Raw genomic sequence first — 14177 nt, 5'->3', positions numbered from 1 at the left:
CACAAAACAGATTTTCCATAGCGAGAATGAAACAAAGTTGGTTATGAGATATCAGTCATTCAGGCAAGAGACAGATGGCTATGACTTGGATTAAGCTGGAAGCTAGTGGAGATCAAAAGAGGTATATAATTTGGGGAATGTTTTGGAAATTAAATATACAATGTGCTGATAGCATGAATATGGAGAGGATAGTAAAGAAGGGAATCAAGGATAACTCCTATAACTTTAGCTTGTACAACTAGATGGTTTTATCTGTGAGGAAAAGTGAGGTGGGAGTGCTAGAGATAGCAGCAGCAACCTAGAGTTCTACTTGCATATTAGCTGTTCATCTAAGTGAATATGTCAAGCAAATAGAACTGGGCTTGGGGATGATTTATGAATTTAGGAGTCATCACAATATAATAGTACTTATAGAAACAAGACTATAGTTGCAAAAATTCTTTTAATCTGGACAACAACTTAAGGTTGTTAACTTTTTATACATTCTTGACTTTTTACATATGAGTGTCTCTGATGCTCAGAGATACTGGCTGAAAGTCACCCAGCTGTTAACTGGTAAGGTCTGGGTTCAAGTGTGAGTCGTTGTTCTCCCCATTACACCAGATCATTTTATTGGAACATTAGGAGAATGTGAATCTTTGAGGGGAGTATATTTTAATGTTTGAATGAAGGACTTTTTAAAAGTCTACTTAGTCTGGAGAGAATGAAGCTCATTCAGAATCTAAGTCCATAAATTCACTAGTCTTTTCTGTCCTTATGTGACTTCTTTGTGGCAGATGGCATTAATTGTTCTTTTTTTCCTTCCAAACAAAAAGCAAACTGAGGTTGCCAGGGACAGGGTATGAGGAAATGTAGGTTAAAGGGTACAAACTTTTGGTTATAAGATGAATACTTCTGAGGACCTAATGAACAGTATAATGACTATAGTTAATAACACTGTATGGTAAACTTGAAATTTGTTAACAGAATAGATACTAAGTATTCTCACCCCCCCACACACACATTCATACATATGCAAACACACACAATAACCATGGGAGGTAAATGATGTATTCATCTGATTGTGAATCATTTAAAAATGTTTATTTATATCAAACCATCCAGCATCTTATACCTTAAACATACACAAGTTTTAATTTGTCAACTATATTTCAATAAAGCTGGTAAAAATAAACTCTTACTCTCTAAGCTTGTGGGATAGAACTCCTTTTTCCTTCTTTCCTTCTCAAATCTTAATTGCATCTTATTCATTAACCCCTAACTATGGATGTTTTGCAGGAATTTTTAAGTCTTCTTTTCTCACTTTACATCCCCCGCTAAAATTTAATATTCTTATTGTTTAAAATACTAAATATATGCTTTGGACCCTCTAATTTCTTGCTTGCAATCCAGACATTTCTCCTTAGCTCAAGAATAGGTCCAAAGGTTCCTGAATGTGGCTGGAAAAGAGGGTTTCCCCTCGCAGTAAACAGGTGGAGCAAAGTTTAGGAGCTGTGAAAGTCTCACTTGTGCCTTCATTCATTATTTACAAGCACTAACACATTGGCTGCTTAAGGAGATTCATAACTAGAGTGGCGGCAGAAAGGCATAATTCCAGGCAATATGGTCGGTAGGAGAGCATTCATGTGACCATAAAGCGTAAAGGGCGAGTATCCCATTTAGCCCTTTAAAGAGACTTAATAAAATTTTTGGAGTATTTCTGTTTAGTTCAACTTTAAAAAGTAACCATTAAGGAAAGAAAAAAGTTGGGGAGAGAGGTTATTTGGGCAGAACACTGCAACCAGTCCTGAAGTACTGACTGGGGACTATGAAGATAATGAATAAGCCCATGTATTAAAAAAAAAAACAGGGAGTGGTGGGCACCACCGATAAAAATGATAAAAATCTAGGGTCAATAAGACACCTCACCCCAAATCTGTTCCGACGACAGGCCGGCCGCCTCGGGTTCCGCAGGCTCCTGACGCACCGCGCACGGCCTGGCTAACTCCGCCCCCTTCTTCCAAAAGCCCTTCCGTAGAATTGCATGCACGTGCGCGGCGGACACCACCCACTCCGCTTTCTCGGCCAATGAGAAATGGCTTCGTAATTCACTACCGCCCGGTCGCAGGTCACGTGACTGCGTCTGCCCGCCCTCTTACCCCGCTGCCTCTAGGTTCTAGGAAGATGGCGAAGGTTTCAGAGCTTTACGATGTCACTTGGGAAGGTAATTTCGGGCGGGGCGGGCACAAAACGACCCAAAGCTCTGGGGAATCGTTCGGAAGCACCCACTACGCTCGGACAGGTGGGTTCTCCGGTCTTTGTTTGGCACCGGAGCTCTCACTGGACGGGCCAAGCTGAGGAAGAGGTTGAGGCTGACCCTTTCCTTGGCCGGGCCACTGACTCTGGCATTCCCTGCTGTTCGTTTAAAGAATGACTGACCTCCCTAACTCCGCGCCAGTCCAGCGGCCCGGCGCAGCTTCCATTTATGAGGCCGGAGCGACTTGGAGTTAAGGATGTCACACTTTTCCTGTGGTTCCTGGGCGGCGTGGAGGGGTCGGGAGAGTGGATTGTTGAAGCTTCTTTGAAGCCAAGAAGTACAGGGTCTGTAAGGCCTTGTGTTGTCAAGTGTTTGGAAGTCTTTCAAGTCTGTGCAGAAGTGTTTTTAAATCCCAAAACAGCCAAACATTGAATCCATTCTGCAAGAAAGATCCCCCCACACACACACATTTTAGAAACTTTCGTGGGAGACCTGCTTAAGAAACTTGAATTTCATTAAAGCATGAAGTTTATGTTATTGAAATTCACATTGCCAGCCTTTAACATAGTTCAGTAGATTTCAGTAGCTAGTTTGTTCAATGAATGCCTTTGTGGGATGCTTAAATAATGGCCTAATGACATGTGGACTGAAAATTATATTTACTGTTTGATCATGAATAAATTTCTAAGTATTATGAACTTGCAGACATGTAAGGGAAAAGACAAAATTTCTTTACACTTACAGTGCTTTCAATAATATAGATAATATATTGGTTTTGTGGCTTGTGACACATGAATATTTCTGCTGGTACTGAAGGAATGCATTATATTAAACAGAAGTCTTAAATGCTTAGTGTTAGATCTTGCATATTTCAAGTAAAACAGTCCCTACTTCATAGAATCACAGTCTAATGTAGAAGACAAACCTGTGAATAACTTTAAAAGTCTTGTCAGGTTATATCCTTTCAGCTAGATGGGAAATATGTGACTGTTTTCTTTAATATTTTTAAAAAGTTTTTCAAATGTTTCATAATTTTTCAAAAGTGATATTGTTAAGGTATGTTTAGTATAGCTCACTCTTAGCTCTGTTAGACTTTATCTTCTCAGGAGTTCCGTACGACAGAGAGCCCTTCTTAACCTCACCCCCTTCCCCATCCCTCTATCAAAATTTAGGAAAAAAAAAATTAAGAATAAAGAAAAAAATCAAAACTTGCCCCTGGATCATGTGTTTTCATGCCATTGAAATACTTACCCAGTTAAGTTTTAAAATTTTATCTCACCTAGAATGAAAGTAACCAGTCTAGTTTTGTTCACTGTCATGTCATTAGAGTTGGACATTTGGGAGGAACTCTGATTGTTTATTGTCTGAATGAATTATTAATGGGATTAATGATAAACATTAACAGATTGTCCCAAAATATAACTAAGAATCATTTTTTTAGTGTTGGATATATTTCTTTAGTATCTTAGGTGAACTTAGGCAACTCAACTAATAGTATATGGTTTGTTCACTTGTTCAATGAAGGTTTAGACTTTTTCAGAATTAAAACTGTTTTAAGGGAATTTTAAGAAATGAGTTTTCTAGATTTTTATTTCAGAGACTCAGAATAACAGATTTTTTAAGGATGTATGAGGTCAATGAAAGGTCTCAGAGAGATTTGGAGGGGAGTAGTGTCAGGGGTGTGTCCTTAGGGATTCCATTGAATAACATGAATTGGTTAGTTGAAAGAATAATGTAATTCTTGTAATAGGATAATTTATTACCTGTCTAGTAGTTCTAGCACTTTCCAAGTCTCTAACAAACTGTACAGAGATATAGAATTTATGGCTTATTAATTCAGCCACTTCAAAGCATCTGTTACATAAAGAAATTTATTGATTGGAACTTTGGATGTGGGAAAGAGAATTTAGAGTTGTAATAGAGTTTTCAAATTTCTTGAGACTATATTGTTAAGCAGGATGTAGATAGGATACCTAGCACAGTTGCCTGACATGTAATAGACACAAAATGAGTATTTGTTGAAAAAAATTTTAATATTATGTTTAAGAGAATTCCACTTGTTCATGCTCACTGTTCCTGCTTCATCTTTTTTTTTTTTTGTTTGTTTATTCTCTCAGTAACCACAATTTGGTTTCCACCCCAAACCTCTTCTCTAAGGTCTCTAAGAAAATCCAATGTCAACTCAAATGTTTGTGTTTTATACATCTATACTACATTTGCTAGTGTAGATCACTCTATGAAAAGTTCTTAACTTGCTTTTTTCCTCCATGCTTTCTTAATAACATTCCTCCAGGTTCTTTTCTTACTTTTCACATCTTTCCTCTACTGAGTTCCTTACATCCATCCACTTGCTTCTTTTTTTTTTTCCTGATTCCTCAGTGATTCCTTCTGTAGCCCTCTTTTTAATATGTCATGTCATTAGGTTGGTTATTAAACTTGAGATCTGTAGATTCTTTTTTTTTTTTTTTTTTTTTAGAGAGAGAATTTTTAATATTTATTTTTTAGTTCTCGGCAGACACAACATCTTTGTTGGTATGTGGTGCTGAGGATCGAACCTGAGCCGCACACATGCGAGGCGAGCGCGCTACCGCTTGAGCCACATCCCCAGCCCCGAGATCTGTAGATTCTTGATCTGTGCAGGCATGTTATATGGTCTGTAAACTTCATGAACTTACGTGCAAAATTAAGATTATGTGTGCATATTTTTGGGAAAAGGTGATTCAGAGATCTCATCAGTTTTGAAGACCTCTAAAATGGGTAAAATGTTTTCGGTAGGCAATCTTGTCAACACCCAGGTGTAAATATCAGCCTGTAATATGCTAAACAGCATACTAATTAAACATATAGTTGAATGCTTTTTATCAAGCACTATTACAGTTATTGAGGATACAGTGCTGAACAAGACAGGCAAGTTCCCAGAGTTCATAGAATATATCTTGAAGTTTAATTTTTAAATGAAGATTCTTATTCATAGTTATCTTAGGGCATATCTTCTGGATGTTTTGTGATAATACTTAAAATTAACTTCTCCTCCCCCTCCTACCTACTGCTTCTAACATCTGCATTTTCACTACTTCTTATTTTTTGCATTTTTCCTAGAAAAATTAATAGCACCATTTATCTTTCCTTCTTCATAATATAACTCCTGCTCATTATTTGAGATATAGACCTGCTCTTTGAAATTATGTTTTTAAAAAGCATATCCCCTTTCCTACAACAGTGTTATTTGCACAATCTACAAGAAATAAATTTTAGAAAACAACTCTTTCAAGTATGTTCATACATATATATATGTGTATAAGTTGAAATTAGAACTTCACTTGAAAAGTATTCGCATGAACATTCCATTCTGTTCTATTCATTCTGTCTTATTCCCTTCCCCACAAATGCTGCAAGAAGTACCCTAAGTTAATTTCATATTCCACTACTGGGTTGCATTATAGAGTTTGAAAAACTCTTTTGCTGAGTTCTCTGTACATGATAATAAAATAATTCTTCCTTTTTTCAAATCAGGTGACTTGTTCTTTCAGAATGGGTCTTTTCAACATCCTGTGACTACTCCAATTAAACAAATTCATAGGACTACAGATAATTTAAAATTTATTATCTCCCAGGTATCTTACAGAGTATGATGTTTCATGTAAATGAATCTGTATTACTTGGGAGTATATAATTAAGTGAAGTATGGAAAATATAGGATTGGAGTAAGGAGTTTTGAATTAAGAGTCATCAGAGTAAGTAGCAGGCGTGTTTTTCCATCTTTCCGAGGTTAGTTGTCTTACCACAGTGACACCTAGTCCTCATGGAAGGAATAAGCAGAGTAATCCTAGTCACTCTCATAACCTTTGCTCTTTAGATGACCCCACGTGGTTTACACAGTTAATTGTTCAGGTAAGCAGTGAGCAGCTTATTTTACACATATATAATAAAACCACCTTAATTTTGAGGTGCTTACCTCTTGGTGGGGGTACTTAGGGTAAAATAAAAAGTTTAACCCACCCTTGAGTAAAGAGTGCTAGAAAAGCCTTTATTTCTAGCCAGTGGCTGAAACACTTATCAGTTGCTTTTCCTTAAAATCGAAGTAACTAAAATTTTGCAGCATTTTACGTTTTGTAAAATGCCCTACATAAATTACTTAATATTAAAAGTCTTAAACTTCAGGGCCAAGCAGATGAGGAAAATGTGTGAAATTTGTGAAAGATAGTATTGGTGCCTATGTGCCTGTGAAGAATTGGTGAGTGCATGCCCTCCCAACTATAATAAAAAAATCAGCTCATAAACAAACAAAAAGCCTCAGACAATTGTATTATCCAAGCAATAATGTAAGAGATCCAGGTTTTACTTTATGTAAAAGTTTTATCAGAGATTTGTAGGACAGGCTTGTGATCCTTTGTATTTTATAGCTGAGGTGTTAGAAATGTCAAATGATAGGTCCAAGATCACCTTGCTGATGCAAATCAATGGCAGAGTTGAAATTTAAATAGTGGTTGTTTAACTGTAGATCTTTTCACCTTTCTGCTACTTATTACTCTCAGATGTTGACATATTTTTTCCTGGAAAGTACTAGATAGTGAATACTAGTGGTTTTGGTGTGCCACATGGTTTGTCTTTACTGTCCCTCTGTGAATGTAACACACAAACAACCATGGATATTATCTGAATGAAGAGGACTCTATAGGTTCTGATAAAACTACAAAGAATGTGGCTATAGATTTTGGCCCTGGGGCTATAGTTTATTGACCCCTGTTTAAATCCCCTGATCTAAATGCAATGTGAAGAGCAAAATCAGAGATGGTGGAATTATAAAAAGACTAAGCATTTGCTGCTATATAATGTGCCGTTATCTTAGGGAGAATCTCTAAAACCTCTTGGTTCAAAAACTAAAAGAGAATTAGTAGCGTACATGAAAATAGGAAAGGATATAGAAGGTAAAATATTAATAGTATCTAAAAGTTTTTGAGCACATGCTATACTAAATATGTTACTCAGTGCTCACTACAATAATCATATGATGCCATTATTATATTTTTTATCTCCATTTTTTAGATGAGAACTGTTGACTGGCAAAGTTATTAACTCAGCTCATATCACACAGCTACAAAGTGGCAGAGCTGGAATTTGAACCTAAGCATTTTGAGTATAGCATTTCTATTCTTAACCACAGTCTACTACTGCCACTACATGGGTAGAAGAGAAAACTAAAGAAAGATAATAACACAAAAAATGGAAATATTGAACCATTTGGGTGTTTTTATTGTTTGCAGTTTTTCTGTTAGCTTGTGAGCTTTTCAATTGGGTTTCATTTTTATGTTTCTAACATATGTCATAAAAATAACAATGCATTTTTTAATGAATGAGTGAAAATCATAGGGATATATCAATAGATATATCAACTTATTTCATATCAAAAGGGAATGTCTTAGAAATTAGGTTGTCTGATAATTTATCTTGACTATAAACAAATTAGTGGAGCTGGATGCAAAATCCAAGACTGACAAGTGTGATCTTGACACTTTTCTGCTGCTCATTTTTATGTGAAATTAGTTTTCCTGTGATTTTAAAGTGAGGTGTGGCATTCAGTAAAGTTTTTATTCTCAGAGAGCTTCCTTTTCTTTCTTTCTTTCTTTCTTTTTTTTTTTTTTGGTGTATTCTTGCTTTCTGAATTTTTTTTGGGGGGAGGGGGCTTCCTATTGATCTTGGGCTGCTGAATTTTGATTTCACTTTCCTTTGTTTGGAATCCTGTCCTAAAAATGAGGCCTGACCAGTCAGGACTGACTGTCTGTCAGAGGACCACCTGCTCCAGACAGTTCAGTCCTTCTTGCCATTGTCTACTTGCACTCAGCTGGGATTGGCAAGAGCAGAGCCCTTCTTGTTTCAGATGTTCTTCACATAATAGCTCTTAGTGCTTTGCAGTGAATATGTATTGGCTCTTTGGGAGTTCTCCTGTTTTGGAATTTATCAGCTTACCACTCACTCATTGCTTCCCGTAGCATTCTTCTGTGTAGATGTTGGTACATGTAGATCTTGTAGCTATTGATAGTGCCATTGTAGCTGCCATCATCTTTCCAGAGTCTTTCTTATTTGAAGAAAAAAAATGCTTCACATCATTTGTACTTATTTTTCTCCATTTTGTATATCTGATGCCATTGCTTAATTGTTGCATATCGTTTAGATCACTTCATTGATTTGGAGGGCGCTAATGCTTAATGAGTTCACATTGTGTTCCGAATATTTCAGAGCAACCCAGTGTATAATAATAGCTGGCTCCAATGTATTAGGAGACTAAAGAACTGAGGTAGTCAGATCCAAGATTGCACAAAGTGAAGTTTAATGGAGGACTAATTGACAGAAACACCATCCTGAATGGCAATAAAACCATGTGCATACTCACAATTTGGGTCAGAGGTCAGGGACTTTGAAAGAAGATAAGAGAAAAAATAACCTCATCAAAGCTGGAATGTACCTGTTTTATCTTAAGCTAATATCAAGAATATCAGGCACATACCTGGAACTAATGATGACAGGGTCCATGTCAGTAAAAGCTCAACATACCACTCTATTGGTTTCATTTATTTATAGCATGCTGGAAAACTATGTGGGGGGAAAACAGACCAGGGTTAATCAGAGGCAGTCATGACAGTTGACTCAAGGTAGCTGCAGTCATGTCAATCTGAAGCTCTACAGATACTTTGCTAAGAACTTTATATACACACACATACACACAAATACACATCCCTGAGTTTTAGGTGTATTATCTCCATAAGTGTGAAAATTTAAATATATTTTCATTAAGTTGGATGAGGTCATTTAAAAGAAAAGAGTTTTTATTCAAACCAATTTCACTAATCATACATTTTCCATGATTAATTTCTTTGAACTTTATACTACTTTCCAGTAGTATCTTCTTTTCCAGTAGTATCTTTATACTTTTTCCAGTAGTATCTTTATACTACTTTCCAGTAGTATCTTATAAAGTAGTATCTTCTGGTTGGTTTTCTTGCTTGCTTGCCTGCACCACAGTGATTTTTGTAGCATACAGCTCTAATCGTGTTGTTTTTCTTTTGCTCAGAAATTTTCAACTAAGAACCTAATTCATTACTTCCTACCTTCTTATTTCCTGATTTCACTGTATTTTCAATCCCAGGAACCCAAACCCCTTAACTTTCATGATTTTGGGGGGTGAGGGGTTTCTGTCCCTGGGATTGAATTCAGGGACACTCAAGCCCTGAGCCACATCCTTATCCCTATTTTGTATTTTATTTTGAGACAAGGTCTTACTGAGTTGCTTTAGCACCTCACTTTTGCTGAGGCTGGCTTTGAACTTGCGATCCTCCTGCTTCTCAGCTTCGTGAGCTGCTGGGATTACAGGTGTAAAATGCTGCAAAATTTTAGTTACTTCGATTTTAAGGAAAAACAACTGATAAGTGTTTCAGCCACTGGCTAGAAATAAAGGCTTTTCTAGCACTCTTTACTCAAGGGTGGGTTAAACTTTTTATTTTACCCTAAGTACCCCCACCAAGAGGTAAGCACCTCCAAATTAAGGTGGTTTTATTATATATGTGTAAAATAAGCTGCTCACTGCTTACCTGAACAATTAACTGTGTAAACCACGTGGGGTCATCTAAAGAGCAAAGGTTATGAGAGTGACTAGGATTATTCTGCTTATTCCTTCCATGAGGACTAGGTGTCACTGTGGTAAGACAACTAACCTCGGAAAGATGGAAAAACACGCCTGCTACTTACTCTGATGACTCTTAATTCAAAACTCCTTACTCCAATCCTATATTTTCCATACTTCACTTAATTATATACTCCCAAGTAATACAGATTCATTTACATGAAACATCATACTCTGTAAGATACCTGGGAGATAATAAATTTTAAATTATCTGTAGTCCTATGAATTTGTTTAATTGGAGTAGTCACAGGATGTTGAAAAGACCCATTCTGAAAGAACAAGTCACCTGATTTGAAAAAAGGAAGAATTATTTTATTATCATGTACAGAGAACTCAGCAAAAGAGTTTTTCAAACTCTATAATGCAACCCAGTAGTGGAATATGAAATTAACTTAGGGTACTTCTTGCAGCATTTGTGGGGAAGGGAATAAGACAGAATGAATAGAACAGAATGGAATGTTCATGCGAATACTTTTCAAGTGAAGTTCTAATTTCAACTTATACACATATATATATGTATGAACATACTTGAAAGAGTTGTTTTCTAAAATTTATTTCTTGTAGATTGTGCAAATAACACTGTTGTAGGAAAGGGGATATGCTTTTTAAAAACATAATTTCAAAGAGCAGGTCTATATCTCAAATAATGAGCAGGAGTTATATTATGAAGAAGGAAAGATAAATGGTGCTATTAATTTTTCTAGGAAAAATGCAAAAAATAAGAAGTAGTGAAAATGCAGATGTTAGAAGCAGTAGGTAGGAGGGGGAGGAGAAGTTAATTTTAAGTATTATCACAAAACATCCAGAAGATATGCCCTAAGATAACTATGAATAAGAATAACCCAGCTTCAGGAGGTGGTTTTTTTTTTTTTTTTTTTTTTTGTAGTTGTAGATGGACATTATGCCTTTATTTTGTTTTTGTGTGTTGCTGATGATAAAACACAGTGCCCCACCACTGAGCCACTGCCCCAGCCCTTCAGGAGTTCTTTTTTCTTCTTTTTTATTTAGAGACAGTTCTTTTTTCTTCTTCTTTTTTATTTAGAGACAGCTTAGTGCCTTGCTGTTGCTGAGGGTGGCTTTGAACTCACAATCCTACTGCCTCCGGAGCTGCTGGGATTATAGGCATACACCACCACACCCAGCTAGGCCCTCCTCCTCCTCCTCCTCCTCTTCCTCCTCCTCCTCCTCCTCTTCCTCCTCCCTTTTTGTTTTTAATATTTATTTTTTTAGTTTTAGGTGGACACAATGTATTGATTTTATTTTTCTGTGTTGCTGAAGTACCTCATGCATGCTAGGTGAGCATTCTACCACTGAGCCACAGTCCCAGGCCCAGCAATTCTTAATAAGAAAATTTACTTTATTTGCCTTATGAACTCCTTTTTGACCTTTAAAACTTAGTTCAAGGTCATTTCTGTGCAGAATAAAATATAAACCGACTTATATGTTTCAGAAGAAGAAATTAACTGTATATTACTCTTTCATGATTTGTCATGATTTTACCAATTCTGGGGCCATTTTTTTAAATTAAATTCATTTTGTGATAAATTTTCTTTATATGATACAGAGCTGCAGTGTACTGTTCATTTCACTCATCTGTTCAACAATATTCAATTCAACTATTTAAATCTGTCTGACATTTATGTCTATAGAAGGAAGAAGGTGATAACTTCAAAGTGTAGAATATATGTAAGATTTTCAGATAGTAATAAGAAGCATGGATGGTTGTTTTTAAACTATGTGTTTTACTCATTTCAGACTACTGTAACAAATATACCATAGACTGGACATCCTAAACAAAAAATATTGATTCCACATAGTTCTCAAGGCTAGGAAATTTGAGAAGCAGGTGCTCGAAGAGCCAGTGTTTAGTAAGGGTAGGAAGCCTACTTCTCCTCACCTAATGTAGAGGAAAGAGAAAAGACACAGTCTCTAGCACCTTTAAATTTATTTTTTAGTTGTAGTTAGACAGAATACCTTTACTTTATTATTTTTATGTAGTGCTGAGGATCAAACCCAGGGCCTTGCAAGTGCTAGGCCAGCACTCTGCTACAGAGCCACAACCCCAGCCCTGTCTCTTACTCTTTTTAAAGGCACTGATAAACTCCCCCAAAGCGCCACCTCCTAATATCATCACATTGGGCATTAAGAATTGAGAGGAGGCACATTCAGTCCTTAATATTGTAGGGGAAAAAAAGGGACTAAATGAGATACCTCTGTGTGTGTGTGTGTGTGTGTGTGTGTGTGTGTGTGTGTGTATTTCTATTATTATTAGTTCTTAGTCTGTTTTGAGCTGTTATGACAATAACCCAGACATTTTTGTAATGAATGGGAAGTTTATTTGACTTACAGTTCTGGAGACTAGAAGTCCAGGATCTAGGTCTGTATCTACCAGAGGCCTTGCTTTTGTTATTCCATAGCAGTAGGACAAAACAATGTGCGGAAGAGTAGGAAGCTGAAACTCATACTGTCATCAGAAATCAACTCTTGTGATAAATAACCCATTCCTGTGATAATGACATAGTGCATTCATTAGGTAGAGCCCTCATGAATTAATCACCTCTTTAATGGTTCCTCCTCTCAACATGGTTGCATTAGGGATTTATTTCCAACACATGAACTTTGGAAGATACATTCACACGGTAGCAATGCTGTTCTTTGAAACTTGCAGAATTCCCTGTTGTATTATAATATGCAAAGTTGTTCTGTTGATTTTTATTTTTGTCAGTGCTTTTGGCTTTATTTTACATTATTTATATTATTCCTCATTTAAAATAACAAAAGATTTCCTTTACTTTTACTTCCTTTCATGGCACTGTAACATTAAGGAAATTTATGTTGAATATTCCTTCATTGCTGATAGTCTAATATAATAATTATAATGAAATTTTTACATTCCTGGATCAATGAGTAAACTTCAAAATACCTTGAGTATTTAAAAATTTCTATAGATAATTGTATTTTTCTGGAAGAATAATCCCTGACTTTTATCAAACTCTGAAAGGTCTGTGACCCCCCCAAAAGTTAAGACACACTCTTGCTGCAAGGAAAAAGCATCTGTGTAGCAGATTCATGCCATTCATTACTTTTAAAGATAGATCACTTCTGATGCTTTTTCATTCTTCCAAACAATCTATTCAATTTATGTACTACTTTATCAACTTGGAGATATGGTAGACTTCTACATTAATATGAGTTTATTTTCTTTACACAAATAGTAGATTTCATTTTGTCAGTTATTTTTATGTCTTATCATTTGTGTGTGTGTGTATGTATATAATATGAAAAAATAACTAGCTTATGTTTTCAGAAATGCGAGATAAAATGAGGAAATGGAGAGAAGAAAACTCAAGAAATAGTGAGCAAATTGTGGAAGTTGGAGAAGAGTTAATTAATGAATATGCTTCTAAGCTTGGAGATGATAGTAAGTTCTTCTGTTAATTTATTACATTCAGACTCAGCACATTTCATTTATGGTTTTTCTCTCTTTTTTTAACTTGTCTTACGTATTTTCTACTGGTCAGATCACCCTTACCTGTGACTTTTTGTTTCATAAAATTTAATACTTTATTTATTTTTTTCTTAAAAAAAATTGCTAGTAAAAGTGAGGCTATCAAATAGGCATTTTTATTTTAAAGCTTACAAGCCACCAGATGTCTTGCCAAAATGTGTTTCATGAAGAATCTTAGAATAGTAAAAGTATTTAATATTGGATTTTTTTTACCTCATAAGATACCAAAATATATTTGAAATATACCTGAAAGGATGCTTTCTTTCCGTATTATTCTGGAAATAATAAATCAGTTTTCAGTTATAAGTTATATTCTCTAAAATATCACAAACTAAAGAATACATTAACTTATGTCTAGCAGATTTTTATTTTAAACTGTGTTCCCCCTCTTTATTTATCTAGTTTGGATCATATACGAACAGGTGATGATTGCAGCCCTAGACTATGGTCGAGATGACTTGGCATTGGTAGGTATTTAATTATTATTATTATTTTTTGGACTGGGGATTGAACCCAGGGGTACTTAACAGCTGAGCAACATACCTGGCCCTTTTTATTTTATCTTTTGAAAGAGGGTCTCACTAAGTTGCTTAGAGCCTTACTAAGAATCTGAGGCTGGCCTTGAACTTGCAATCCTCCTGCCTCAGTCTCCTGAGTTGCTGGAATTATAGGTGTGAGCCCCCATGCCTGGCCTATTTTATATTTAACTTGCTTTATTTATATATAAGTGATTAAGACTTGGTGCATGGCTTGTA

At 35.8% G+C, this 14177-nt stretch overlaps 1 protein-coding gene and 1 long non-coding RNA gene across 3 annotated transcripts in view; one reads left to right on the top strand and one right to left on the bottom strand.

Moving 5' to 3' along the window:
- The window catches only part of LOC120892929 (uncharacterized), a 141050-nt gene extending 139051 nt beyond the window's left edge, over positions 1 to 1999 (bottom strand). For both annotated transcript variants that reach the window (XR_013423863.1, XR_005737763.2), the window contains exon 1: positions 1909 to 1999. This is a non-coding gene — a long non-coding RNA (uncharacterized LOC120892929). The remainder of the gene's footprint in view (positions 1 to 1908) is intronic.
- Positions 2000 to 2050: 51 nt separating this feature from the next.
- Emc2 (ER membrane protein complex subunit 2) overlaps positions 2051 to 14177 on the top strand; it is a 44177-nt gene continuing 32050 nt past the window's right edge. Inside the window, exons 1-3 of the mRNA XM_005316247.4 lie at positions 2051 to 2203; positions 13222 to 13335; positions 13825 to 13889. Of these exons, the coding sequence (XP_005316304.2) occupies positions 2068 to 2203; positions 13222 to 13335; positions 13825 to 13889 (315 nt within the window). The 5' untranslated portion in view covers positions 2051 to 2067. The remainder of the gene's footprint in view (positions 2204 to 13221; positions 13336 to 13824; positions 13890 to 14177) is intronic.

This window comes from Ictidomys tridecemlineatus, chromosome 7, assembly GCF_052094955.1.
Source record: "Ictidomys tridecemlineatus isolate mIctTri1 chromosome 7, mIctTri1.hap1, whole genome shotgun sequence".
Classification (NCBI taxonomy): domain Eukaryota; kingdom Metazoa; phylum Chordata; class Mammalia; order Rodentia; family Sciuridae; genus Ictidomys; species Ictidomys tridecemlineatus.
Note: the sequence above shows the minus strand (reverse complement) of the source record. Positions and strands in the feature narration are given on the sequence as shown.